General features: G+C 58.2%; 7 protein-coding genes across 7 annotated transcripts; 5 read left to right on the plus strand and 2 right to left on the minus strand.

The window, feature by feature from the left end:
• Positions 1 to 292: 292 nt before the first annotated feature.
• On the plus strand, positions 293 to 2,156 carry SPSK_08884 (uncharacterized protein; the record flags this gene model as incomplete). Its single annotated transcript, XM_016735470.1, has 2 exons — positions 293 to 447; positions 566 to 2,156. The coding sequence occupies 2 exons, from the start codon at positions 293 to 295 to the stop codon at positions 2,154 to 2,156; spliced, it is 1,746 nt and encodes a 581-aa protein (XP_016588258.1).
• A 780-nt stretch (positions 2,157 to 2,936) lies between these two features.
• Positions 2,937 to 4,037, plus strand: SPSK_09481 (uncharacterized protein; the record flags this gene model as incomplete). Its single annotated transcript, XM_016736053.1, has 1 exon — positions 2,937 to 4,037. One exon carries the CDS (start codon positions 2,937 to 2,939, stop codon positions 4,035 to 4,037), a length of 1,101 nt encoding a protein of 366 aa, XP_016588259.1.
• Positions 4,038 to 4,379: 342 nt separating this feature from the next.
• Positions 4,380 to 6,221, minus strand: SPSK_08898 (aspartyl-tRNA synthetase; the record flags this gene model as incomplete). The annotated part of the gene is made up of 1 exon (XM_016735484.1): positions 4,380 to 6,221. The coding sequence occupies one exon, from the start codon at positions 6,219 to 6,221 to the stop codon at positions 4,380 to 4,382; it is 1,842 nt and encodes a 613-aa protein (XP_016588260.1).
• A 988-nt stretch (positions 6,222 to 7,209) lies between these two features.
• On the minus strand, positions 7,210 to 12,292 carry SPSK_08295 (regulatory associated protein of mTOR; the record flags this gene model as incomplete). The annotated part of the gene is made up of 3 exons (XM_016734899.1): positions 7,210 to 7,417; positions 7,477 to 11,303; positions 11,543 to 12,292. The coding sequence occupies 3 exons, from the start codon at positions 12,290 to 12,292 to the stop codon at positions 7,210 to 7,212; spliced, it is 4,785 nt and encodes a 1,594-aa protein (XP_016588261.1).
• A 6,189-nt stretch (positions 12,293 to 18,481) lies between these two features.
• SPSK_09492 (uncharacterized protein) lies at positions 18,482 to 19,569 on the plus strand (the record flags this gene model as incomplete). Its single annotated transcript, XM_016736064.1, has 3 exons — positions 18,482 to 18,754; positions 18,826 to 19,207; positions 19,283 to 19,569. 3 exons carry the CDS (start codon positions 18,482 to 18,484, stop codon positions 19,567 to 19,569), a joined length of 942 nt encoding a protein of 313 aa, XP_016588262.1.
• A 61-nt stretch (positions 19,570 to 19,630) lies between these two features.
• SPSK_08362 (cell polarity protein (Tea1)) lies at positions 19,631 to 23,338 on the plus strand (the record flags this gene model as incomplete). Its single annotated transcript, XM_016734962.1, has 1 exon — positions 19,631 to 23,338. One exon carries the CDS (start codon positions 19,631 to 19,633, stop codon positions 23,336 to 23,338), a length of 3,708 nt encoding a protein of 1,235 aa, XP_016588263.1.
• Positions 23,339 to 24,357: 1,019 nt separating this feature from the next.
• On the plus strand, positions 24,358 to 25,897 carry SPSK_09129 (RNA 3'-terminal phosphate cyclase; the record flags this gene model as incomplete). The annotated part of the gene is made up of 2 exons (XM_016735708.1): positions 24,358 to 24,487; positions 24,555 to 25,897. The coding sequence occupies 2 exons, from the start codon at positions 24,358 to 24,360 to the stop codon at positions 25,895 to 25,897; spliced, it is 1,473 nt and encodes a 490-aa protein (XP_016588264.1).
• Between the last annotated feature and the right edge of the window lie 143 nt (positions 25,898 to 26,040).

A 26,040-nucleotide genomic window follows, 5' to 3' on the forward strand; every position in this document is an offset into this window, starting at 1 on the left:
AGTTGGCTGCCTAGCTGCATCGTTTATGCTGGTAGACTACGCGCCTGCAAAACGGCCTACTAACGGCCTACCAAATCTAGCGTGCTCAGGCACCGTAGTGCAGTGCAGGGGATCTGGCCCTGCTAGGCAAGGCTACTAAAAATTTCTTGGGCATGCATCCACCAGGCTGCAGCTCTCTTCTGAAGCCCTCGTCTTTCACGTCACGACAACAATTGCAAAGCAACAAAAAGCAAACAACGGCGGACAATAGCACCGCGATTCCTCGTGTTGTGTCAACCACAGCCAAAACATAATGGCCTCCGTGACGCCCAACATGACGCCGGCCGTCGACCAGACCTATGGACAGCGCAGCGTCTTTGGCGGCGACGGCCTGGCGACAGCGCCGATGGACGCAGACCTTGACTGTGAAGACGAGCAGGAGGCCCTGGCCTATCTGCGGCTTGTCCGGTGAGTTGCTTTTGTCGCCTTCCCAAACGGATTGTTTGTCTCGTCTGGTTGAGCCTCCTGCTGAACGAACCAATAGCTAACGCGTGAATGTTTTTGTCATTTTGGTTTTTGTTTACAGAGACGAAGCGAACAAGATCCCACACGTCATGGTCATGCCCCGGCATGGACCGCAGGCACTCCCGCCGGGGTTTGCGGCAGCGGCCGCGGCCGCATCGTCTGCTGCAGAAAAGAATTCGCCTCAACAGAAGCGGAGAAGGCGGCGCCGCCGGCACTGGGATGAGCAGCAGGAGGGGACCCACGCAGACTTGTCGTACGCAGTCGACGCCACCACGGACGCCACCGGAAGCGCAGCCAAGAAGCGCCGGGTGTCTCGGCAGCAGGCCGTGACCGTAGGGCTGTCGTATGATGACGAAGTGCCACCAGAGCCCGAGAGCCTGGCCTACGAAGTCGAAGTCGCCGAGGGCGAAGGCAGCGAAGACGGCGAAGGGGAAGAGGGCGAGGTGGAAGCGTCGGATAATGGTAGCGATGACGGTGCCGGCGAGAACGACGAGCGAGACTACACCCTGGAGCACCGCGACCTGTACGAGAGCAGCGTCGGGGACGCTCGGGGCTATTACCACGACGGGGCCTACGTTGCAGCGCCGCGCGAGGAGGACATGGGCGGTTCGTCGGCGGCCGACATACATGGGCGCCACGGCCAGATCTCGACAGGACATTGTGATGCTGATGGCGGAACCGCCGAGCTGGACGCCGACGATCCGGACGCCGATCCGGACGCCGAGTCCGCGCGTTTCAGCGCCGCCTATCGTTCTCGTCTGCTCCTGACCCATTTCGTGCAGCTGCGCGCCATTGTGCGGCCCTCCCCAGAGCACACCGACCTCGACCAGCTGAACGCCGCCGTCACCGCCCTCCCGCGGGACCACGACACCGACGTTGGCCCGCTGAGCACGAGGTCGAGTGTGTACCGTCGCTGGACGCACCTGCTGCGCACGACGGAGCCGCTGCCTGCGCAGATTGCTGCCATGGACAAGGTCAGCGTGCTGCGGCTGTTGCGCATTCTGCTGCGGGGCTTGCTGGCGGGCGGCTCGTCGTCGTCACGGTCGTCGCGGGCGGGACGGTTCGAGCAAACGCTGGTTGGCGGCGGCGGCGGTGGTCTCGACATGACGGGCCGTACGAGCCGATGGCTGTGGTCGCTCTTTGCGCGGCTGCCCGACCGCGGCGAGCTGGACTACCGCGAAGTGGGCTACATTCGGGACGTGGCAAAGCAAGCCGTGATGCGGCTCGCGCACCTGAGCTACGACATGGCGGGGACGAATGTTCCAGGTGGTGGTGACGAGGAAGAGGGCGAGGAGGAGGAGGAGGAGTACGAAGAAAACGAACACGAGGGAGGTGAGGGCGCAGCAGACAACGGTGATGAGGGTGGGGCCGACGCACCCAAAGGCCAGGAAGACCGAGACGATATACCCATGGACATGGAGCCCGAACCAGACACAGGCGAGGTCGAAGAAGCTGGGCCGAACGCTGTCGCCAGCGTGGATGAGACAAAATTCGGCGTTGCAGACGCTCAGGATGCCGAAGAGGAAGACAACGACGGCGAGATGCAGCAGCGGGCCACATTGGAGATGGTGCTGGCCGTCGCCGGCGAGTTCTACGGACAGCGCGACCTGCTGGCCTTTCGGACTCCATGGCCGACTGCGCCGTCCGCCTGAGCAAGATACCCATACGAATAGATGGCCTATGCATTTCAGAGACAGTACGAAGCAAGATGTGTTTCCGAGACTGAGAACAAAGTCACGTGATCTTGAAGTTGTAGAAGCACGGCAGTTACGTAAGATGGAAACCGGATCAAGCCCGTCCTGGTTTCGTTTCCAGATCCTGTGTGATGACACAGTGTGCCAGCCCTGAATCCCTGCCTGTCGAGCCCGTGTCGAGGTCCTCTCGCAGAACCACTTTACGCGTCCAAAGCTTGGAAAAACACGACGACGCCGCGTCTCACCAATGGAAGGAGCTAGTCCTAAATAGGCAATAACTAAATCCCCGCCAAGGCATTCCGCCTGCAGGCGCTACTGCCCTCTGCCAATGTATTCTGTAGAGCCCGCTAGAGAAATCCCCAGCCATCGCTTTCATCAGTTTTACTGACTTCCCATCGTTTATTGTCGTCCCTCATCCTCCCACCACCACCACCAAAGGCATCGACTGTCCCCTTGTCTTTGCTTTTCGCGCATTTTCTCTGTCATCGACGTCTCTCTTTAGCACCCAGACACCTGGGTTTGCCAAAGCCACAACACTTGGAATCCAATTGCTTCATTTTTCCGTCTTTTTGTCGTTCGTCTTTTCGCCTTCTTTTCGTCGTCGACCACTCTCCACTCATTGCTTTTCTTCTTGTTTCTGCGTCTCGTCACCTCATCCACTCGCCTCTACGACACCCGCCCTCCCTCGAAATACATACTGGCCTCGCTCATCGCATCCCACACACCCCCCACATCACCATGGCCTCGCCCCGTGTGAAGCGCCCCTTTGCGGGCCAGGCCAGCGATCCCTCGCAGCGTCAGATCACGAGCTTCTTCGACCGAGACAACGGCAACGACGGCGAGCGGCCGGCCCCGGCTGACTGTCCGTCCTTGGAACGCCGCTCGTCGACGCCGCTGCTTCCTCCGAGCGTGCAGGCCAACCTGCTGGCCGTCGGCATGCGTGTCCGCAAATCGGTGCCGGAGGGCTACAAGACCGGCAAGGAGGAGACGGAGGGCAGTCCGGTCGTCGCGCCGAGAAGGACAGCCTTGCCGGCGGCCGCGCTCACGCCGACACTCACCACCGCCTACAGCAGCCCGGCTGCCCCGTCGCACCGCTCGTACTCGTATCATGCTCGACCGACACACGCACCGCGCGAGCTCGCGCCGTTTTGCGGCCTGCACCGGATCGGCGGTCTCGGCGTGCAGCCATGGAGCGACAGCAACGACGACGGCCGGCCCCTGTTTTCTGCGTCTCTGTTTGACGGCGGCCTCGACGAGGAGGACGGGGCTGCGCCGCCCAGCTTGACAAGCAGCCAGGAGACGGTGTCGTCAACAGCGTCGTCTTCCTACGCGCCGCCATCCGCGCAGCCGTCCCGCGGCGCGTCTGCTTCCGCGCGGTTCGCCATGACCAGCTTTGGAGCGGCGGCCGCGTCGACACGCAAGCGGTTCTACGGTCAAGAAGAGGATGAGGATGCCGAGGATGCGTCTGCGGGTGCTGCCTACCAGAACGGCGGCAGCGCCTTTTTCCAGGTCCACGAAGACGCGCGTCTGCCGGTGTCCTCCTCCGCCGCCGCCGCCGCCTCCTCTGCCTCCATCAACAGCTGGCTGACGGATGGCCACGTCGGCATGGAGCGAACGTCTTTCAACCAGGGACGCCGTGTGCTGGCTGTCCCGCGGCGGCGGCACGCCACGAACGGCGACCGGTCGCTGCTGAAGCAGTCGGATAGCCAGCAGCGCGTGCGCTTCGTCGACCAGGAGAACGCCGAGATTCTCGGCGACTTTGGCGAGGCCGATTTCCTGGATGCGAGCATGCTGGCGGAGGGCAGTGGCGAGCACGACATGGAGATGGGCGGCATGTAGGGAACGCCCTGGTGCTGTCCTCTCTTTTCCTGTTCACGTTCTGTTCGCACGTTGTTTCCTTATTGTCTTTGATATCCCGCAATGTATTCTACACACTGCATCCGTTTTTTTTTCGTCTGTATTTTATTCGCTTTTTGGGTTGTGTCTATAGTATCTGTCACGATGGTTTGGGTTCATGGTTGCTCACGCGTCTGTCGAAATAGAGGAAGTGCTCTTCTGTTTTGACAAAGTTACAAAATTTAGAGCAGCACAATAAATTCGTTTTTATGTTCTTGGAATAATCAACTAAACTACAAAGTACATTTTCTTCTACCAGCTTTACATCTGTCTATCCTCCCCCCTCTACGGCAAAAGGCGCTTCGGCGTCCGTGGGTAGTAGGCCGCCAGCTGGACGCTGGGCAGGTTCAGGAAAAAGGCGACCACACGGTCGAGGCCAATGCCGCCGCCGCCGTGCGGCGGCACACCCGCCTGCCGGAACACATCGACGTATTCTTTGAGACCCTCCGACTTGGGATCCAAGCCCTTACGGACCATGCGCGCCTCGAGCAAGCCGGCCTCGTGGATGCGCTGGCCGCCGGACAAAATCTCCTGGCCGCGCATGAAAAAGTCGTAGGCGTTGCACACGCTGCTGTTGGTCGGGTCCTCCATGGTGTAAAACGGCCGGGCGCCCTGCGGGAACTTGTCGAGCACGTAAAACTCCGTGTTGAACTTTTGGCGCACCAGCTCGCCCAGCGCCTTCTCCTGCGGCGTCGACATGTCCTCGTCGTCCGACACGTTGCGGTACATCTCCGGGCCGTGCTCGCGCAGCAGCTTCTGGCCCTCGGCAAATGTCAGGCGCACCTCCTTGCCGGGCTCCGGCAGCAGGAAATCGGTCGACGGGTACACGGCGCGCACGGTCTCAATGTCGTCGGCGCAGCGCTGCTTGAGGCCGCGGAAGATGTGCAGCAGCACGCCCTCGAGCATGTACAGCACCTCGTGGTACGACTCCTGGATCTCCATCTCCATATCGAGACCCGTGAACTCGGTCATGTGGCGCGGCGTGTTGGAGTTCTCGGCGCGGTACACGGGGCCGACGCAGAAGACGCGCTTGCGCCCGCCGGCAATTTCGTACTGCTTGTAGAACTGGGGGCTCTGGGCCAAAAACGCCGGCTTGCCAAAGTACGTCAGCTGGAACACATTGGCACCGCCCTCGGAGGCAGCGTCGATCAGACCGGGCGCCTGGAAGCCCTTGAAGCCACGGGCGTCGAGGTACTCGCGGAACAGCTTCTCGGTCTCGTAGCGCACGTTGGCAATGGCCTGCTGCACGGGCGCGCGCTTGTGCATGACAATGTTGTCGAGGTGCGTTCCCAGCGCCGCGCCCGAGATGGTGGTTTCCGCGCCAGCTGCAACGTCGAGGTTCTTGACACCCTCCGTGACCGCATCGGCCGCCTTGGCCGCCTCCGCCTCCGCCTCCGCCTCGCCGCCCGCCGTGTCGTCAAAGTTGTTGACGGCCTTGTTCGCCGACGCGAGCGTCAGGCCCAGGACCTGCGGGGCCGCAGCCACGACAAAGAACTTGGTAATGTGCAGCTCAAAGCCCGACACCTTGCAGCTCTTGATGGGCTCGGGCGCGCGGCGCACAATGGCCTCGACGACCACGCACGACTCGAAGCTGCGCGACCCGGCCCACTTGACCATGGCGCGGCTGACAATGTTCTCCTTGGTGTCGGGCTTGGTCGCCGCAAGCACGCCCTGGATCGTCCAGTCCTGCTGCTCGCGCAGCTCCACAAAGCACATCTTGGCGCCCTGCATCCGCGAGTTCTGGATCCAGCCGTAGAGACGCACCGCCTTGTCGACGTGTTCCGCGCCGAGCTGCGGCAGTGCCACGGGGGCCGCGCCGTCGGTGAAGCGCAGGCCGCCTTTCGTCGCAAACGACGCCACGTCGCCGTAGTTCTCCGTCGCCAGGTCGACCTCCTCACCGCCCGCACCGCCGCCGCCCGCCGCCTTGGCCGCCGCCTCGGCAGCCGCACGCTCGGCCGCCCGCTGGGCCTTGAGCGCCTCCTTCTTGGCCTTGGCCTCGGCCTTCTTGGCCGCCTTCTTCGACGGGCCCTCGCCCTCGCCCTCAGCAGCAGGAGCCGCACCGGGAGCAGGGGTAGCAGCCGGAGCCGCCTCGGCCGCGGGAGTCTCGGTGGGATGCGGCGCAGACATTTCGAGAATGTTGGAGTGTTGCACTCTGTCGAAGATCGATCGAGAGAAGGGACGCTGGACTTGTTGTCGGGGAAATCGGTTCTTGTGAGACGTGAGGTGTGAAAGCCGTCAGTTGGGAAGGCCTTGGTCTCAATTGACAATGAGGATGCGTAGATAAACGAAACGCTGTCGTGGTGTGCTTGAGTCAGGTCGCCGGTGTCTGTTTTGTTTGGTTGTTAAAAAAAACACAGTCATACTAAATAAAGCCTTGAAGAAGGACCTGTGAGTGGGGCGGGGGAGGGGCAGAAGTACAAGGAAGACAGGCGCGACCAAGAGCACCTGCCACCTGTATCGCCGCTGATAAGCGCCTGCCTTCCCGAATGCTGGCCGCTATCGCGTGCCTGCCATTACACTTTGGCGATGGCCACTTGGGCGGCAGAGTCACAGCGGATATACATATCACATGGTTTCTCTACTTCTATACTGGAAGGAAAGACAGATTGCTTTGGATTTGAATCTCGGTTTATCGTATTGTAGCTGACCTGTCAGAACAACTCACTGAATCTTTCAGAGCCGTCGGAGACGAGACACGCAGAACGACGTTACTGTGTTGTGTATATTGAACAAAAAGGAAAGGAAATATCACCAGTTGACATGACGATAAATCAGTAAACTTACTGGCAGTATGGGTGGACATGAAGACGGTGGAATTAGGATATATTATCAGAGAGAACGAGACGCCTCACGCCGTATACAACACCAATGATAGCAGCAAAACTAATGTTCCTCCAGCGACAAAACCGCACACAGGGAATCGACGAAGCAAAATAGGGTGCAAGAATGAGAAAATAAGAGAAAGAGAAAAAAAAAGGACAACAGAACGCAATACGTGCGAAGAAGCAGTCACCCAAACAAGATCAAAATATCCCAAAATTAGTGCTCCAAGCCACATGCACATGCTTCGGCTCTCCATCATTAAACGGCTGTCCGCCGTCCGCCTTCACTGCCGTTAGTCAAAGGCACGCTCGTCCGACGGCGAGAACAGGTTGATATGCGAGTCGCCCCGTGCTGCGCAGCCCAGCGTCATCTTGTGCGGGTGGAACGCTGTCGCCGCGATCGGTGCGCTGCGGCTCTGGAGGAAGCCCGAGTATGGCTCGATACGCGACAGCTCGCGGCCATCGAGGTTGAACACCTTGACCGTGCGAGACGATGTGCCCCTGATTTGTTAGTGACTCTACATACAAACACACACACAGAACGAGACAAGAGTACTTACACTGCAAAGACCGGTAGGTGCTCGTGCGTGCTGGCTGTGCGCAGCGTGCGCGTCGTCGTCTGCACCGTGTTGAGCGGGTGGTCGCTGCGAATGTCCCACAGCTTGACCTTGCCGTCCCGCGCCGCCGACAGCAGTTCCCGCTGGCCGCCGCGCTGCATGTGCACGCACTTGATCCACACACGGTCCGAGTCGTCCTTCCACTTGCGCACCATGGCGTCCTGCGACCGTACCCGCAGGTCAAACACGCGCACCGCGCCGTCGCCGAAGCCCGCCACGAAAATGTTGCCCGTCATCTGGTCGCTCGTCAGCGACGTCACGCACGAGCCCGACCGCGCCGGAATGTCCGCCACGCACGCCTCGCTGCCTGCGTTCCACACGCGGATCGTGCGCACGTCGCCCGCCACGAGCACGCGGCCCGACACCTGCTGCCAGTCAAACACCATGCCCGAGTGCACGTTGCTCGGCACCATGTCCGTCAGCGCCCGCCACGACGTCGCCAGCTCCACCTTGGAGTACGAGTCGTAGTTGCGATACACGCGCAGCACGCCGTCCGAGGAGCCCGCCATCAGCAGCGCCTGGTCGTCCTCGTTGATAAACTTCATGTCGCTGATCTGCGACCCAGGCGGGTTGCCGTTGGAGAACCGGCTCAGCTTCTCCACACCCTTCCAGTCCCACACCTGGATCGTGTTGCCGTCGTCGGCCACCGCGAGGTGGTCTTCGAACTGGTGGAACGCCATGCGTGCAGGCTGCGAGCCGTTGTTGATGATGCCCAGCTGGTTCGTCCACTTGTGCGACCCGGCATACTGCTTCTGAGGCTGCGTGTCGCGCAACGTGCCCTCGTTTCGCGCCCGGCGCCACAGTCGCTCGTTGTACTCCGTGCTGCCCGGCTCCTCGGCCTCCATAAGGCGCATCTGCGGTTCCCGGAAGTACTCGGTCGACCAGTCGAGCAGCGTGCTGGCCAGGGGGAGCGTCGGCGGCTGATCCGCCGGGCGAGTCTCAAAGCCTGCCGAGACCGGCTCCTTGGCCACATTGTACGGCGACATGGTGCTCTCACGCTCGCTGTCCTCGGGGGGCGCGGCTGCGCGGTCAAGGGCCACTCCAAGACCACGCGCACGCCCTGACCCTCTTTGGAAGGTCGACGCAGAGCGCAGGAGGCTAGGCGACAGAGGCGGCTCGCTGGCCTGTGACGAACCGGGCCGGCCGCCCGCTGCAGGCACGGTACCGGATGTGTCCGTGCCCCAGAAGGGAGAGAAGAGGGTGCTGACCGTCCGCCGCAGGAGACCCGGAGACGGTGGTGGGTAGACGACGTCGGACACATCGCCGCCATTGACACCGGTGCCGTTGGCACCACCCGCCGCGCCACCATCGCTGGCATCGCCATTGGTCACACCACCAGCGCCAGAACCGGCAATGTGACTCGTGCCACTCCGCATGCTCGGCACAGCAACATGCCGCAACAGCCGTCCATGCTTTTTGTGAATGTCCTCGATGATGCTCTGCGCCTGGGCGCCGATCTCCGAGTTGAGAAGCGCCTCGTGCAGGTAATCCACAATCGTCGTCGCATGGGACTGGACTTCGGGGTGGGGGTCGACGGAGAGGATCAGAATGTGCTTCCAGTACGCCGTGAAGATGGTGTTATGCGAGAGGCCCTGGGCACTCTCCTTGACGGTACCGTCGCGGTTGCGGTTCTCGGGCCGGACATACTGCAAGCCAATCTTGTGGGTGCCGAAGCCCGCGTCCTTTGGCGGGAACAGAAGGAACTCCTTCTCCTCCTGCAGGTGCTCAAAGGCGGCCACGAGAAACTTGTTCTCGTAGCGTTGGACAAAGTGCGACATAAACACCAGGAGCTCCTTACGCACCATGGCGCTGCCGTCGTTGGCCATGTCCATCAGGGTCCACGCAATGGACTCCTCGACGCGGGCCACTTCGTCGGTCAGGTCGGGGATGCCAAGCAGTGTGGTCATGGCGTAGATCATGGACGCGCGCACTTCGCAAATCTTGTCCTGGGCGAGCGGCGAGAGACGTGCCGGCGCATTTTCGCGAATGCCGCGCCACTTGGCCTCGGGAAGATCTTGCCACAGCTGGCTCAGACACAGACACGACCACTGGCGAAGCAGCGGGTTGTCCTCGTTGCGGAGGTGGATCAGGCACGAGGTCATAATGTCGGTCTGGTTGCAGACCGTCTGGCCTGGCTTGTAGTTCTTGCACAGCATGGCCAGGATAAAGGCACACATAGCCTTGTGCTCGTCCGTGTTGGTGACGGGGAGGCCCTCGGCAGGCTTCAAGATGGACGAGAAGTAGTTGTAGCCGCTGTCTTTGATGAGGTCCTGCTGACACGAAATGTCGACGGCCAGAACGCGGGTCCAGATGAACACCATGACGGGCTTCAGCTCGGACGTGGCAGACTGTAGCAGCTTCAGCACATAAGGGAAGATGCCGATGCTCAGAGCGAGCTGGACGGCCCACGGGCCCAGGTCGAGGAAACGGCCAAGGAGGATCAGTGCGCGTACTCGATGCTGTTGACTAAGGAGCACTTGCAGAACCACTGGCAGTTGATCAGGCGACTTCTTCTGCATGGCATCGCCGCGCGTCAAGTACTTCTCAAACGCCGTCAGCTGGTCCGCAAAGAAGCTCGAGTTGTTGTACTCATACTCCACTTCGCCGGCCTCTTTCCGCTCGAGCATGGGGAGCTGATCCAATGTCTGATCGACAGCAAGGTCCCAGCTCGCCCAAAGAGGGTGCTGACGGGTGTCGGGAAGCTCAGGGAAGGATTGGGGATGACAGTTGTAGGCGGACATGATGCGCTGTGCGAGGAGGAAATTACGGAAGAGGGCAGCGACCAAGAGGTCTTGGCGGAAGAACTTGCGAAAGAGGTGGCGTGGCAGGGTAGTCCAGGCGATGGTGTCGGTGATGGCAGTGAAGATCCAGTTCAGCTCGCCGAGCGGGGTCCGCCGGTCCTGGAGGCGGCCCGGCAGCTTCTTGGCACGCTCCGGCGTGAGAGCCGTCTTCAACGGATTCTGCTGCACAAAGAACCACAGGGCCATGTCCATAGGTGTCGTAAGACACGAGCTAAAGACGTCGGCCGGGATGAGGGGGTTGGTAGGCAGGTTTTCCTTGGTCGCGCAGGCGGCCAGATGGATGTATGGGCGGAAGTTGGTCTTTTCGTAGTTGGGGTCGGCCAGTGCCGCATCCTTCTCCTCCTGCTCATGCTTATCGACGAAGCGGTGGTAGTTGCTGAGGATGTTGCCGGCCTCTGAGCAGTCCCAAACGAAAATGGTCGGCGCCTGGAGCCACTGCTGCAGGTCGTACAGTGACACGGGGATGTACTGCGTGTAGTTCTTGTTGAAGACCCAGATCTCGCCCGACGCCGTGGGCTTCGGGACGCCGTGGCCGTTGTAGTGCAAGAGCACGCGCTCATCCTTTGCATTTCGCCGCAGCGAGATGCAAAATTTCTTGGTCTCTTCAACCGACGGGTCCAGGTAGTGCTTATAACGCGGCCTGAGGGCGAGAGCCTCGTACTGGGTGATGAGCGCTTTGCCAATGTTCTCGAGCGCCTTCTGCACAGGCGGAACAGTGGTGTCCTGCCATGCTTCAAGGCGAGCGCCAGGGTTGGTACGCAGCTGGTCTGGCGGCTCAACACCAATGTTCAGACAGACGGCAATGACGGCGGACACGGTTTTGAGCCGGTCACGCATACGCCAGTCCTGAAGCTCAAGCGTCGGTTCCTTGGACCTGCCGTTGGACTCGTGGCGTTTGTCGGTAAAGTACATATACCAATTCTGTGATTCTCCTGTTAGCGACGGTCGTCTCTTTGCAGAAGCAAGCCACTGTCCGTAGAGGACCAGGTGCTTCACGCAGTGTGGACGACGTTCCCCCATGGCGGCTCGATGTAAGGATAAAGGCCGGTGACAGTGATAACGATGACAATGTCAGGGATAGTGTAGCATAGCAAATGGCGGTCGATGTGCCTCCCGAAAACCAGAACAGAACAGACTCAAAGAAAGAAATAGGTTCGCAAATGGGGCAACAGTGTGGGCTCTGCGCTACAAGAGCAGGAACGACTTACTGCGCCTCTTACATGCAAAGAAAAGCGCGCGAGCAAAATGAAAGGAACCAAGGGAAAGAGAGCAAAGGTGCAAAACTGTGACACGAGGAGAGAGTAAAGGGCAAAGATACGTACGCTGGCAAGTTGTGAGATGATGTCTTCTGACTGGTAGTGATCCTCGAAGCCATGTCGTGCACCCCAACGGCTCAACTCGCCGCTGTTGTGCAGCGTCTCGGTGCTGTCCTCGATAGGGGCAGGGCGAGCGTAGTCGCTCTTGGACCGCATCAGCGGTGGTTTGGCCGGCCCTGACCGCCCATTGTTGTTCCGGCTGCCGTTTCGGCTGTGATCACCGCGCCCGCCGGTCTGCTGTGGCTTTTGCTGTTGTTGGCGTCTCCGGTCGACTGCGTCGGATTCGCTATTGTCTGTGGAAGCGGCCGCTTTGGCGAGGACCGTGTTTGATGCCGAGGCCATGCGCTGCTGTTTTGGTTTGCCTCGCATGACGAGGCCGCCGCCGCTGCTACCCAAGGAGCTTCGTCGTGAGTGTTCACCGCTGCTGTCATTATTTGCGGGCGGCTGTGTGACGACTTCTGCTGTTTCGGAGACCCGGGGGGGCGGGCCGCCCTGCGACGGAGGCAGACCCGCTCCGGCCGTGCGCGCAAAGTGGTTGAGGTGCGATCCCAGGGGATTGATGGGGTTCGCGAGCGCAGAGGATGACTGCATGGCAACAACAGTCGAGGGTGTTGGGTTGGTGGTGTCGGTTCGTGACGGCATGGTGTTGGCCGCTGGAGACGACTGATGAGTCGTCAGAGGGAGAGTGCTGCGATCCGTGAGAGGGACGAAGAGCGGTCGGAGCAGCTCAAGAGAAAGGGAGGAGCCGGCACGGCGCCCTGTGTCTAGACACGGACCATCTAGGCCAAGACTCAGTACGTGTGGTCGTCGCTCAGATTCGTGTTAGGTCGGGAACGTGCGCCGCAAGATGATGATGCAACAGACGAAGGACAAAGTGGCGTTCCGTGGCAAAAGTGACGCCCGTGATATGGCGGTGGAAGCGCAACGGATGAGGACGCGGAAGCTAAAGCGTTCAGCCGTCAGTCCAACTGCAACAAAGCAAAGAAAAAAACGCGAGACGCAAATAAAACGCAGGGCGTGGCGCCCGAAGCTCCCTCCGTCCTTCTATTTCGCTTGCTCTCTCTTCGCACTTCTTGAATACCCTTGTGCGCCCCTCGGCCTTGCTCAGAAGATACGCGATACCAGGGAAGGCCAAGGAAGGTGCACACACAGGAACAAAAGACACAGCGCAACCGCCGCTGTCCAACGTTGCAGGCTCGAAGGACCAGAGAGGGCCGTGTGCGCTCGTGCCGTGCGTTGCGTTGCGTCGTGCAGAGTGTCTTGTCTCTCCCCCTCCTGGATGTGCTGAGCGCCTCTTGTTCTGTTTCTGCGCCACGCGCGGCCACCCAAGGTGTGCCCAAGACAGATGGCCACACGATCGGCAGAGGGGACAGGATGTGGGGGGCTGTTTGGCGAAGGACGACGGAGCGGTGCGCGAGCGTGGGATGGGAAACAAATTCGTGGACAGTGAAGGCAAAGTGGTTCACAAAGGGAGTTCGTACCGTCAAGAAAAGGAGAGCGCTTTCCCGGTAATCGTGGTTTGTGTTTCGCACTTTCCCGCGATCAATCCGTCGGACGTCGGGAGGGAAGGAGCGGAGGAGATGTGGTCGAAAAGTGTGGCAGATTGTCACGAGAATGATCGATGATGGGAAAGAGCGGAGAGGACGGCAGGTGCGACCAGGCTGATGAAGCAAACGCCCGTCAAAGGACGGGCATTTGCTGCAAATGCACTAGGCCTAGAGCCAGACTGCAGTTTGTGCTGGTTGGACCTGCTGTACACGCTGGGAACAGCGGGCGGTGGGCGAGATCAGCTCTGTGCCATCCTAGCGCGGTACATTTTTGGACAGCGCTCCCGCACTAAAAGAGCTGTACCCAGGTAACAGGAATCTTAATTGTAGCATGCGTCGCCCGATCTTTAACATTTGAGTTAGCTCGCTCGCCTGCAAGCCATGCAAGACCGACCCGTGACCAGCAACTGGCGAACAACGCGTAAAGTGGGTCCGAAGCAACAATTACGGGAGCGGCCAACCAACGACACACGAAACTACAACGGACACGGGAAATGGATCGTGGTGTGCTCTGCACACATAGAAGTACAATTGTAGAGCTGCTCAGAAATTGGATGCAACGACGAAAGATGAGATCAGCAAACAAACTAGAGGTAAGTCGTCGAGATCCCGCAAGAAGCAATGTATGCGAGCCGGCGAGATCAGAACACAACAGGTCGTGCAAGTGCGACTGGAAACAAATAGGACGGAGAAACAAGCACAAGGAAACGAAATCAAGAGACCTCAATTTATTTATAGATTGGGGCAGTCGCCTGTGCAAAGGACGTGGACACCCGCTCCATTGGACTTTAAGCTTCGGCTTGTGCAGAACAGAGTCTCAGACGTAACGTTCCAGGCTGTGTTGCACAGGGAAGCAAGGATTGGGAATGTGGAAGTGAGAGTAAAGGCGTGATATGGAGACACGATAGACCCAAATGAGAATTACCAGAGACACCCAATTAATGAAGAGACAGATTAGGAGAAAAGTACAATTGTGTCTTGCTGGCAAAGGTGAGAAACATAGCGATACAAGACTCTGTGACCTATATCAACTGTGCTTCTAGGCAAAATAGAGGTAATGACGCGAGGCCAGATGGCAACACAGATGATGAAAGGACCGAGTTCATCCTTCGAGGACGGGGAACGCCCAACTGGCTTGTTTCCGTCAATAATGACGTGTGATCAGACATTGCCTGCTTTTGCAAAACCAGCTGTACCGATCATCGACTTACGACGTACTTTGAGGTAATTGTATGTATGGAGATGATGCGGTCTATGAATCGTGAGTGTTTATTTTCATGGTGTGAAGAGCATGTGAATGGTACCCGTTTCCCTCTGATGTTGCAGAATATATTGTATCTCTAATATTGTATCTCTAGTGAGAGCCACACAAGACCATCGTTGCCACTTTACGTTCTTACATTTCGTATTGCATCGTGTATTCCGGGTTTAAGTATTTGAAATTTATAGCCTTCTGGATCTTTTGGATCTTTTGGGACATGTGTCGCTATATTATGTGCTTTGATATGGCCACCAAATATCACTGATGGTGTCGCCTACGTGCCGACAAGCAAATCGGAAGCTAGAGTTGCGATTTTGTTGCCTAAGTATATTGTACGTCGTCTTCATATCAACTCAGCGCCGGATGTGGGCTTACTGTATTAATCCATACATACAGCCAGAGAAATGCGAAACAGTCATGACTATATGCTGCCAGTGTACGTCGTATAAGCTCCTAGTTCGATAAGTTTAAGACGATGGTTGTTCCGAGGATATTACCATCCATTATGACCGTCGACTATATAAAGTCGACGACCTTCTCACTGATCTCTTGCAGCGCGTTTCTGCCTTACATCCTAAAATATGTTTTGTACACCGTACTCCGGGACTTCAAATAATACCATCTCGAATTCTCATCAGGAACTTGAAGACGAGAAACGACGGCTCACGCTACGCCTTGTATGCAAATTGGGCCCCTCGGCTCTTACAACATGTCTGCCCTTTGCCGCATATTCCTAACTGGGAGGTGAGGAGGTGAGGTGACCTTGCAACTTCGTGTGGTTCGGGTCCCTCCTTTTTTTCCTGCAGGTGCGCCGCAGATTGCAGCAAGCCTAGGACGGATTCAGCTTTGGGCTGGGACCGACAAAAGCCATCAATTTATCAGATTTATCCACGGGTCGTCGCATTTGCAGTCAAATTCATATATGTCGTACGTCGCTGGGCGTTGGGGCCGTCTGCATGACATCAAGCAGCATGATGCAGCCCCAGCATGGTCCCATCTTACATCACAAGTCTTCATCCAAAGTCCTAGAACAAGCGAACAGGCCAACAGCCCGGTAAGCAAATATGTTTCTTTGGCCAGGCGATCTAATGCCCTGTGCTTGTTTCTGTGCCTGGGACCAGCCGTGTCGGACGCGGCGATCCAAACTTTGCCGGAAAACCAGACGAGTTGTTGGTGAATGGAAGGCCCATGTCGGGTTAAGGCGAGCCTGTCTGTCAACACCAGGCCTGCCCGCACTTAAAACGGGAGTAAGATTACCAGTGAAGCGGACGTGCTCCTCGGTGCCCAGGAGAGACGAAAAAGAGCCCTGTGGAGCTGCTTCATGAATGGAATGTAAGCGATCTCAGGTGGTATTCCCGCTCACCGGCGGTGCTACGTCTCAGGTGCCAGCCTTCTTCAGCATGTGGATTTTGTGGGTTCCTTGTTTTTGGTTCAATGTGGGACGTTGAAAAAAAAAAGAAGAGGAGAAAAAAAAAAGGCGGAAACTCTCTCTGACCACCTGCCAGCGTTGCATTGAAGGAAGGGCGTTGCTTTCCAGCCACTCGAGCAAACTAAAAGAAGAACGAAGCGTAGGGAGGCGTGCTGGCGAAGAAAACGAACTGGCGAGAAAGAAAGAGGATGGCGGGAGAGCAGGGATGCTGGCGGGCCACCGGACAGGGGAGAAAAAGAAAGCATACGACAAGGAGACAGTTTGGATGGAGACGGCGAGCTTCCAGAAGGACGCAAAATAGGGATGGACCTATGCACTTTTCCCTTTCCCTCTCCAAGCGAATCTTAGCTTCTTTCCCGACGCAACGGCTACGTAAGAGTCCACCTGCGCGATACGGCGTGGGAAGAAACCGAGGAAAGAGCAGCTGGTACAGTACTAAACAAAGTCCCTTGCACAGTCTGCTGACATACTATGGCAGGAGCCGTTCGTTGTGTGCAGTAAATGTATCCTGCCTCCCTACTCCGAATTATCTCAGCTGCTAAGATACTCTCGCGAGTCTCGGTATTCCATTTGAATTGTCACCTCTTCTCATGGAGCCTCCACAGCGCATACCGGGTCGTTTATTCGCAGGTATTAATACCTCTTCAGTCGGTCTGCCTGACTGTTGCCCCTGCTATCGATCGGCAGCGAGCGTGTCCACCCATCCCCCCTTTTATTCCTATGGTGATGGGCACTGGTAAGTGGCTGGCGTTGGCGCCAGGAACCCATGGAACAAGAAAAGAAGACCAAGAAAAGCGACAGAAACGGGAACCAAAACGACGTCGGCGGTCACAGCAAAAGTTGGCACCCCGTCACGGCCGCACCAAAATAACCAAAATAACCAAACTAACCACACTAACGGGACAGGGGACAAGAGGAAGGGGAAAGGCGCTGTGATAGGAGCCGGTTAGTCCTCATATGGCCCCAATTGGTCGACGTTTCTGTGCGCATCTGCCCCTGCCATGGCTTTCGTCGTTGCTCCTGCCGCCATCGTCCCCTGTGTTGTGTCTTCTGTATTTCGTAGTGGTTCCTGCCTTTCCGCCTCCCCGTCCACTGTCCCTTGCAAGCATCGCCACTTCCTCGTCCAGTCACCTGCCAGTAGACAGATGCACATCGTGCGCCCTGCGCCTTCCCGCTGTACTTCTGCAATCGCACACGGCAGAAAGAGCGACCGGTCACGCAGGTCCTTCCTTCGTCCAGATGTCACCTAGCAGCCCATTTCCGTGATTTGTTTATGCTTCGATTTCGGCCTCGTTTTCTTCGTTTCTTCAGTCTTATTCCTCGATGCGTTCCCGTCCTCTGCGTCAAAAGGTGTACGAAGTATTACTGAGAACATGCCACCAGCACCGCCTAATCACACAATGCGCCCACGCTAGCAGTTCAGTTGTCTCCCTTTCCATACCAGGCCACCCCTTTCACACGCTGTGTTCAGCTGCTATTTTGCGGTTCTCGTTCGCCATCTGCGCTGCTCAACCGCATCCGAGGATCGCTGTCGTCTAGCTTTGTCACTCACATTCCCGCCCGCTTTTCCTCTTCCTCTCTGGCTCCCTCTGTCTCTAGCCCTCCGCCCACCTGGCGAACACCCCCCCCCCCAGCCATCTCTCACACCCAGACACCCAAAACAAGCCAAATTCCTGCTCCACTCACCCCATCCATTTCCATCGTGGGCCTTTCTGCAGGGCAGTCCGCACTATCATCGTTGTGTCTCCTTTTTTCTAGCTTTTTCTCGTTTGCCCCTTATTCCCCCTTTGGGCTTCTTTCTTGGTTACCGTTCCCCCTTCCCCAGCCTTTCTTACCACGACCTGGCTTCCTCCAGCATTCACGACTCGACCACGAACGGAACTGGACGACAGCAAAAACGACGTAGGGCGACGTCTTTCTTTTCTGCATTTTTTTATTTTGTTTTGCGACGATAGCATAGTCCGCCAACCGTCCGTTGTTCTACACGCCAACCACCCCTTTTACACCAACACTAAACTCCTATCGAGATTGTCTCCCGGCGCTGCATCACGACTTCGCATCGCATCTTGCCTGCCATTCTCTTGCGCACCCGCCCGGTACCTCGCCGTCTCGATCGCTATTTGGCTTATCACTCCTATCCCATCGGAGAATAGCCGCGGCTTGCTCGCCTGTCAATGAATTATCCGTGTCGATTGCTTTGGCTCCCGTCGCATCTTGTCCCGCGCGCCGCCTGCTCTGCTCCCCTCTCCGCCCGTTTTAGCCTTCTCTGTCGCCCATTTTCGTAGTGTTCTTACTCGTCTCCTTTCGTTTTCTTGTCTCTCCCTGCCACGGTGCGCACGCGCGTGTCTACTTAGACTCGGTCCTCTTTCGTCGCACGCTGCATGCACTACCACTAGTCGAAGAGTAGACTCCTTTGGGCGGTTTCCTTTTCTCAACCTGCTTCCAACGACCGATTGCGCTTTTGCTATATCTCGAAACCGAGCGCCGCATCTGCTCCGCCCTCGAACGAATTGCGGCCCCTTGTCGATACCGTCTGCGTTACCTGCTACTAGCTCTGGTGCCGTCGTGCGACTACACGCACACGCCTCGGCGGGATGGCGTTCCTCTTCAAATCTAAGAAGAATCAGGAGCGCGAAAAGGACCGCGTCCTCTCCAGCCGCGACGGACCTCCCGTGACCAGCTCGCAGCAGTCGTCCATCGCCAGCAACGCCTCGCGCCTCGCCCGCGATGAGAAGACCGCTATGCAACGATCAACACCCACCGGCAGCCTAAACTCTCTCGAAAACGACGGCACCTCCAGCCCAGACCAGGTCGGCTACGGCCGTCGCGCTGAACAAGTCACGTCGCAACAGTCTGGCGACTTGCAGGTGCGTGTTTCTTTTTCTAGTTCCTCTCTCCTCCACCCTTTACCAATATCTAACGTTCTTGCCGTAACTAGTATCGCAATGGCCCCGGACCGACCCTGGGCAACTCAAACATGTCCCTCTATCCGTGGTCGCAACGGCGACTGACCTACACAACGTCAACAACAAGCCCGTTCCCGCGCTATGGCGCAGCCGTCAACGCTACCGGGTCGAAAGAAGGCGACATCTACGTCATGGGCGGTCTCATTAATAGCCAGAATGTCAAAGGTGACCTGTGGATGGTTGAGGCTGGCGCCAACATGTCGTGCTATGAACTTTCTACCACCGCGGAAGGCCCTTCCCCAAGAGTCGGCCACGCCAGTCTTCTTGTCGGCAACGCGTTCATCGTGTATGGAGGTGACACCAAGATTGAAGAGAACGACATCCTGGACGAGACCCTATATCTATTAAATACCTGTACGTTTTCCAAGGGTTGTGTTTTTTTGTCCCGCGATTCATTTCGTGTCAATGTTTAAACTGACCGCCTTGCAGCAACGAGACAATGGTCCAGAGCACTCCCGTCTGGCCCGCGACCATCTGGTCGCTACGGCCATTCGCTTAATATCCTTGGCTCCAAGATCTACATCTTTGGCGGCCAGGTCGAGGGCTACTTTATGAACGATCTTGCCGCATTTGATCTTAACCAGCTTCAAATGCCCAACAACCGGTGGGAGATTCTCATCCCTAACAGCGACAATGGCGGCCCACCTGTTGGCAAAATCCCGCCCGCGAGAACAAACCACTCGGTCGTGTCATACAATGACAAGATGTATTTGTAGGTTTTGGGGCAGTCAGAACGCCTTCTGCAGTATGCTTGCGCCACGTTCACGCACGCTGACAATGTCTCTTTTTCTTCTTCTTCGTCGCAGGTTCGGTGGGACAAATGGCTTCCAGTGGTTCAACGACGTTTGGTGCTACGACCCCGCGACCAACAGCTGGACACAGCAAGATTGTATAGGATACATTCCAGTGCAGCGTGAGGGCCATGCTGCCGCCTTGGTCGACGATGTCATGTACATTTTTGGTGGCCGCACAGAGGAGGGTGCCGATCTTGGCGATTTGGCCGCCTTCCGGATTACGTCGCGCCGTTGGTACACCTTCCAAAATATGGGCCCGTCGCCATCACCGCGATCAGGCCACAGCATGACCTCGGTAGGCAAATCCATCGTCGTGCTGGGTGGCGAGCCCAGCTCCGCAACTACTACCGTCAACGACCTGGCCCTTGTCTACATGCTTGACACAAACAAAATCCGCTACCCGAACGATGCGCAACTCGCTGCCGGTCAAAAGAACACGACACAACAAGGCACGAGACGTCCCAGCGATGCGGCACGACAGGTTGCATCACGGGATGGCTCCCAGGGCCCGCGCGATGATCGGAAGCGGAGCATGGTCCCCGGCACCGTCAACAGCCCCACCAACGGATTCCGCTCGCCCAATGGCAACGACGTCAACGCACCCTCGCCCGTCAATGGTGGTTCCCGACTTCCACGCGCTGCAGGCCCATCACCACCAGCAGGGCCCCCGCCACAAGGCCAACCGCCTAAGCCATCACAAGCTGCGCGTGATCGGAATGCCCCGTCCGACCGTGGCGGTGAATTCGCCAGCTCCCCAGTTCTCAACAACGCGACCAAAAACCAATCACCCGTCTCACGCGACCCTCCCAAGGAGATCGACAGTCCCACTGGTCTTGGTAGTGGTGCTCGCCAAGGGCCAGGCCCAGCCGCACAGCTGGGGCCTCGGGGTCCCCCTCCCAGGTCCGATCCGCCAGCCGCTCCCTCAGCGGCTCCCCCATCAACCGCGCCTGGCGCATCCGAGGCTGCGGCAACTGTAGTCGCGGCTGCGGCTGGTGCGGCAGCAGCTTCTGCTGTGGCTAATGGCCCTCCAGCAACCCCAAGATCGAAGCAACCGCGCCAACGCGGCCCGGGCTCCATTGATGCCACGGCAGAAAGAGCAGGCCCCGGCCCAGGCGGTCGCCCGACATCACCGCCGCCTCCGACCGGTACAAGACAACCAAGCGGCAACCTCCTTGCGAGACGGTCATCTGGACGTAACTCGCAGACAGTGTCCCTTCTCAAAGAACTCGACTCTGCCAGGAACCGGAATGCGTGGTATGCGTCCGAGCTGGAGCTGGCTCGCAAGTCCGGCTACACACCCAATGCGACACTCAGCCCTGTCCTGGACAGCCGCAGCGCGGAGACGTTCACTGAAGACGACCGGCCACTCATCGAGGCTCTGCTTGCGATGCGGGCCGAGCTGGCAAACGTCCAAAGCTCCGTCGACAAGCAGGCGGTTCTTGCCGCGAAACAAATTGCGGAAGCCGAAAAGCAGCGCGATGCTGCCATCCAGGAGGCCGTGTACGCCAAAGCCAAGCTGGCCGCACACTTTGGCAATAACAGCGCCAACAGCACCCCCCAGCTCGGCGGCGACCGTGACGCGGACATCCGCGTCGAAGAGTCGAACCGCAAGCTTGCCACAGCACTTGGCCAGCAAAAGGATCTCCAGTCGCAGCTCGAGCGCTTAACTGTCGAAGTCGACGCCGAGAAGCGTGCCCGACAACTCGCTGACGACACACTGAACGCTGCGCAACGGCGCATGACAGATCTCGAGACATACAAGCAGCAGACCTCCTATGAGCTGGAACGCCTCAAGGCCGAGCTCCACAACGCCCAGCGCGAGGCTCGCGAGCACTCCGTTGCGGCGGCCGAGGCTGTGTCGACGGCCCAGCTCCTGCGTGTCGACAAGGAAAGCTTTGAGCGCCAGTACAACGATGCCGTAGGCTCCGCCAAGGATACCGGCGACTCGTTCGCGTCTCTCCGTGCCGCTCTGGCTGCGTCCGACGAGATACGGTCACACTTGGAGGAGACGCTCCAGCAGGAGCGAGGTCAGCGAGAGACGGTTGAGTCGAAGCTGGCCAGCATCAAAGCTGAGCTTGAGGCCCGTACCGCTGAAGCCTTGTCAACGTCTCAGCGCCTGCGTGACGCCGAGGAGCTCGCGGAGAAGCACGCCAACGAGGCGCGCACGCACCGCCAGGCCGTTTTGAACGGCCTGGATGCAATCAATGCAAGGAGCATCGGCACGCCCAACAAGGCCGATGGCGAGCGGTTGGTGGCACTGCAGGCCCAACTGGTGACGGCGAACGCCCTGGTCAAGAAGCACCAGCAGGATGCCGACACGGCCGCCGAGCGCCTGCGCAGCGCCGAAGAGCGCATTGCGGGTCTGGAGGCGTACCAGGAGCAGTCCAGCCGCGAGGGTGTCACTATCCGTAGACAACTGCAGGCTGCGATGCGCGACACCCAGACGCTGCAGGCGCAGAACACGGATCTGAAGAACCAGCTCTCCAACCAGCAGCTCGAGACGAACGCCGTGATGGTGCAGCACAACACGCTCAAGGACATTCTAAGTGAGCGTGGTATCAGCCCGACTAGCTCGCCCCGTACGCGCGGCAGCCCCGGTGAGATGTCACCAGAGCACGAAACACGCATTCGCAGCCTAGAGCAGCAGCTGGCATCCGCTGTTGCCTCGCACGAGGAGACCAAGCAGACGTTTGCGGTACAAGCGTCAGACTCGGAAGCGGTCTACCGCGACAAACTGACGCAGCTCGAGAACGACTATCAGTCAGCAGTGCACTACGTCAAGGGAACGGAGAAGATGTTGAAGCAGCTTAAGGAGCAGCTGGCACGGTACAAGACAGAGAATAGCCGGCTGAAGACGGAGGTGGAGGAACTCGAGACGAAGACCGCCGGCACGCGAAACCTGGCCGTATCGGCACCGCCCGAATGGGAGGCCGAGCGCGGCCACCTATCGCAGAAGGTGGAGGCGCTCCAAGGCGACCTGGCTTCGTCGAAAGCGCAGCTCGAGGCGCAACTGCAGAGCGTGCAGCAGGAGCTCGAGCAGGTCAAGAGCGAGCGCGAAGCGGCGCAAAAGTCCAAGGACGAGGCGATGACGCACCTGACGTCGTCGCGCCGTGACCTGGAGCAGCTCCATCAAGAGAATGCGCTGCTGGAGCAGCGGGCACAGGAGGCCGAACAGAAAGTCGGGCTGCTGCTCGACCAGGTGGAGTCGTCGGTCGGCAACTACCGGCGCCGCAGCCGGCAGGTGGCCAGCATCAACGCGGAGCAGCTGCGCGAAGCAGCAACCAGCGGGCCGAATGCAGCAGCGATCCCTACGACGAACGGCCACAACGGTGGCATCGGCAACCACGCAACGATACCGGCGCTCAAAATCGGGGGCAGCGGTCTCGGCCATGAGCGGCAGGACAGCTCGGAGACGGGCAGCGCGTACGGCGAGAGCGTTGGCGGCGACGCGCGCAACAGTGCCGCCCTCGACAGCCTGGCCAACGAGCTGGAGACGCTACGCAGCCACTGGGAAGCGACGAACAAGAACTACCGCCTGAGCAATGCCTTTGACTTTGAGAGCACGCCGGGTGCTGGTGCTGGAGCTGCGCCGCCGTCACTGTCAACGGGCCTGCGCAAGGACAACAAGGACGAAGGCGGCCTGGGCCTGAGCGAGAGCTTGGCGGACTGGCGCAAGCGTCTTGACAGCTAGAGGCAAGAGGCACAACATATGGGATTGTGTTTATGAGTAAGGTTTATCTGATTTTGTTCATATGCATGTGGTAATTGTCCTGTTTTATTTTTGCCATTTTCTTCTCATTCCTATTCTCTTTTTCGTTCTTCGTCATCTTCTCCCTGCTTCGGTCACGGGTAATTTTCTTTCTTTTCTGTTTATGTCTCTTTCTCAGGCCCCCAAAAGAACTGAAATGTGGTATTTGTCTCAATGTTTATATAGTGCTGTGGCTATGGAAAGCCGGGGCGTTTCTTCTTTTCTTTACGTCTTCTTTTTGACTCTTTTATTTCCTTTGTTCTTTTTTGTGCACATTATTATTCCTTCGATTTCGTCGATCTATACATATCATTCTGTTTCCTATATGGCTGTCTGCATGTGTATTGTAAACTCCAAGATGAATAGCATACCGTTCTTTCTTTTCGTTTGCTGCTGCAGTTAACTCGTTGAGATGATGTGGCCGTCCCAAAGGAAGGCTCTGTCAGCCTTGTGTTGGCCGGCATGAGTCACTAGGCTGAGCCATCTTGGGCAGGCGGTGCATGCCGTTCGTACCTGGCGCTAAAACCGACCCAACGGGGCATGCTGAGTGGCTAACACAGGCCCTTGGGCGGAGCACGAGTGCTGGGGTTGGGCGGCTGCTGAGCCCTTTTGGGGAGCCTCGTTAGGCGGCCCCCTAATTACTATGGAAAATGGAACATCACCACATTGTTGATGACAACTTTCTACGACTTACTCAAGATATAATATTTGCTCTCCTTGCACTACTATTTTCTTACGCACTTGGGGTGACAATGTACTATTTGTTTTCAATTTCACTTTTTTTTTTTTTGGCTATTTTTACTTAACGCATCTTTTACTCTTGCATTTCTTTCCCGTAATTTTGTTTACTTCCATTTTTGCACAAGCAAAATAAATCAAAAGTGAACAACACTATTTAAATCTCAAACGTACATCTTCACTAGAACACATATACGGACACCATACGCCGTCACATCGGACAAATGCTCGAACTGGACGGCCGCACCGGCGAGGGTGGTGGTCAGCTTGTCCGCATCGCGACAGCTCTCGCGGCCTTGACCGGCCAACCTATCCGTGTGGTTAATGTCCGCGGCAACCGGCGATTTGGAGGCGGTATGCTGCCCGTCCACTTGTGTTCCAAGTGTCTCCTTCTCGTGTGTCATGTCTAACACTGTCCCAGGACTCAAAGCACAGCATGTCACCGCCATCGACTGGCTCGCCGCGGCCACGCACGCAACGGTCAGCGGCGTCGAGAAGGGCAGCCGCACCTTCACATTCAAACCCAGACACGTCTTGCTACCACACAACACGTCTCCCGATAACCCAATTGAGCTCCGTGCCGCGACCGCGGCGGCTAGCACAAGTCTGATGCTGCAGGCCGTCCTGCCGTATCTGCTGTTTGCCCGCCCCTGGACTCCGCCGTCAGCGGCCGAGGCGACCGCGCCCGTGAGCATCGACCTCTACGGCGGCACGCACGTGTCGTTTGCGCCGACATACGACTACCTCGACCAGGTGCTCTTTCCGACGCTCGAGCAGTGGTTTGGGGTGCGTGTCGAGCGAGACCTGGTCCAGGCTGGATGGGGCACAGGGCCGGCCCACGCAGCGGCCGGCCTTGTCCGTCTGGTCGTCCACCCACCGACAGGTGCGACGCTGGTTCCCAAAGTGCCGTCCTTGCTTGTTGACGCGAACGACAGCGTGCCTGTCATTGCATCGATCGACGCGACGGTGTTGGCCCCCGCCGACCTGCTGGACCCGCTGGCGGATGCTTTGGCCCAGGAGGTGGCCAAGTGTGCTCTTCTGTCACCGGTCTCGGATGGGGCGATGGTGGACCTGCAGTTTGCGAGAATGGAGGCGAGCGGGCACGACTCGCGGGTGTATGTCCTGCTGGTGGCGCGGACCGCAGAGGGGGGCGTGGACGGCGTCCGGTTCTGGGGACGCGACTACCTCGGGACGGAGACGATCAAGCGCACTGGGGCCGGTACCGTCACGAGCAAGGGGAAGAAGGGCGGCAAGGGCAACAAGAGTCGCACGCGTGCACCGGAGCGAGGAGAGACTGAAGATTCGGCTGCAAGCGGCTTTGGCATGCTCTGTGGCCGCATCGCGCGACGGGTCGTGCTCGACTTGGCGGACGAGGTGGCCCACGGTGGGTGTGGCGATTCATACCTGCAAGACCAGCTGGTCGTGTTCCAGGCACTGGTTGCAGGCCAGACCTCGTTCTGGAGAGGTGAAGAGGGATATAAACAGGACACACCCAAGGACGAGGACGAGGACAATGCGGAGAAGGGAGAACACGGTCCAGTGGCCGACCTGCAGGAGGCCGTTGAGCAGCTGACATTGCATGAGGGCGAGAAGCGTGAGACAAAAGACGAGGGTGTTGCCGACGACATGACTGTACCATTTGGACAGGGCAGTCTCCATGCGTCGACGGCACGGTGGGTGACGGCCCAGGTGCTGCCTTCTGTGCGCTGGTCGTCCAACGGGACTGTCTGTGAGGGAGTTGGATGGACAAGAGGGGCCAAGTAAGGGGGATGGAAGGACGTGTCGTTTCGACATGAAAACGTAATTCGTACTATCCAAAAAAAGTATGCACATCTCGTTGTGTCCCAGGACAGCGTAAAGATATATGTATGTAAAGAGAAGAAAAAGACGCAAAACAAGAAGCATAT

Source organism: Sporothrix schenckii, assembly GCF_000961545.1.
Source record: "Sporothrix schenckii 1099-18 chromosome Unknown Cont44, whole genome shotgun sequence".
NCBI classification, from domain to species: domain Eukaryota; kingdom Fungi; phylum Ascomycota; class Sordariomycetes; order Ophiostomatales; family Ophiostomataceae; genus Sporothrix; species Sporothrix schenckii.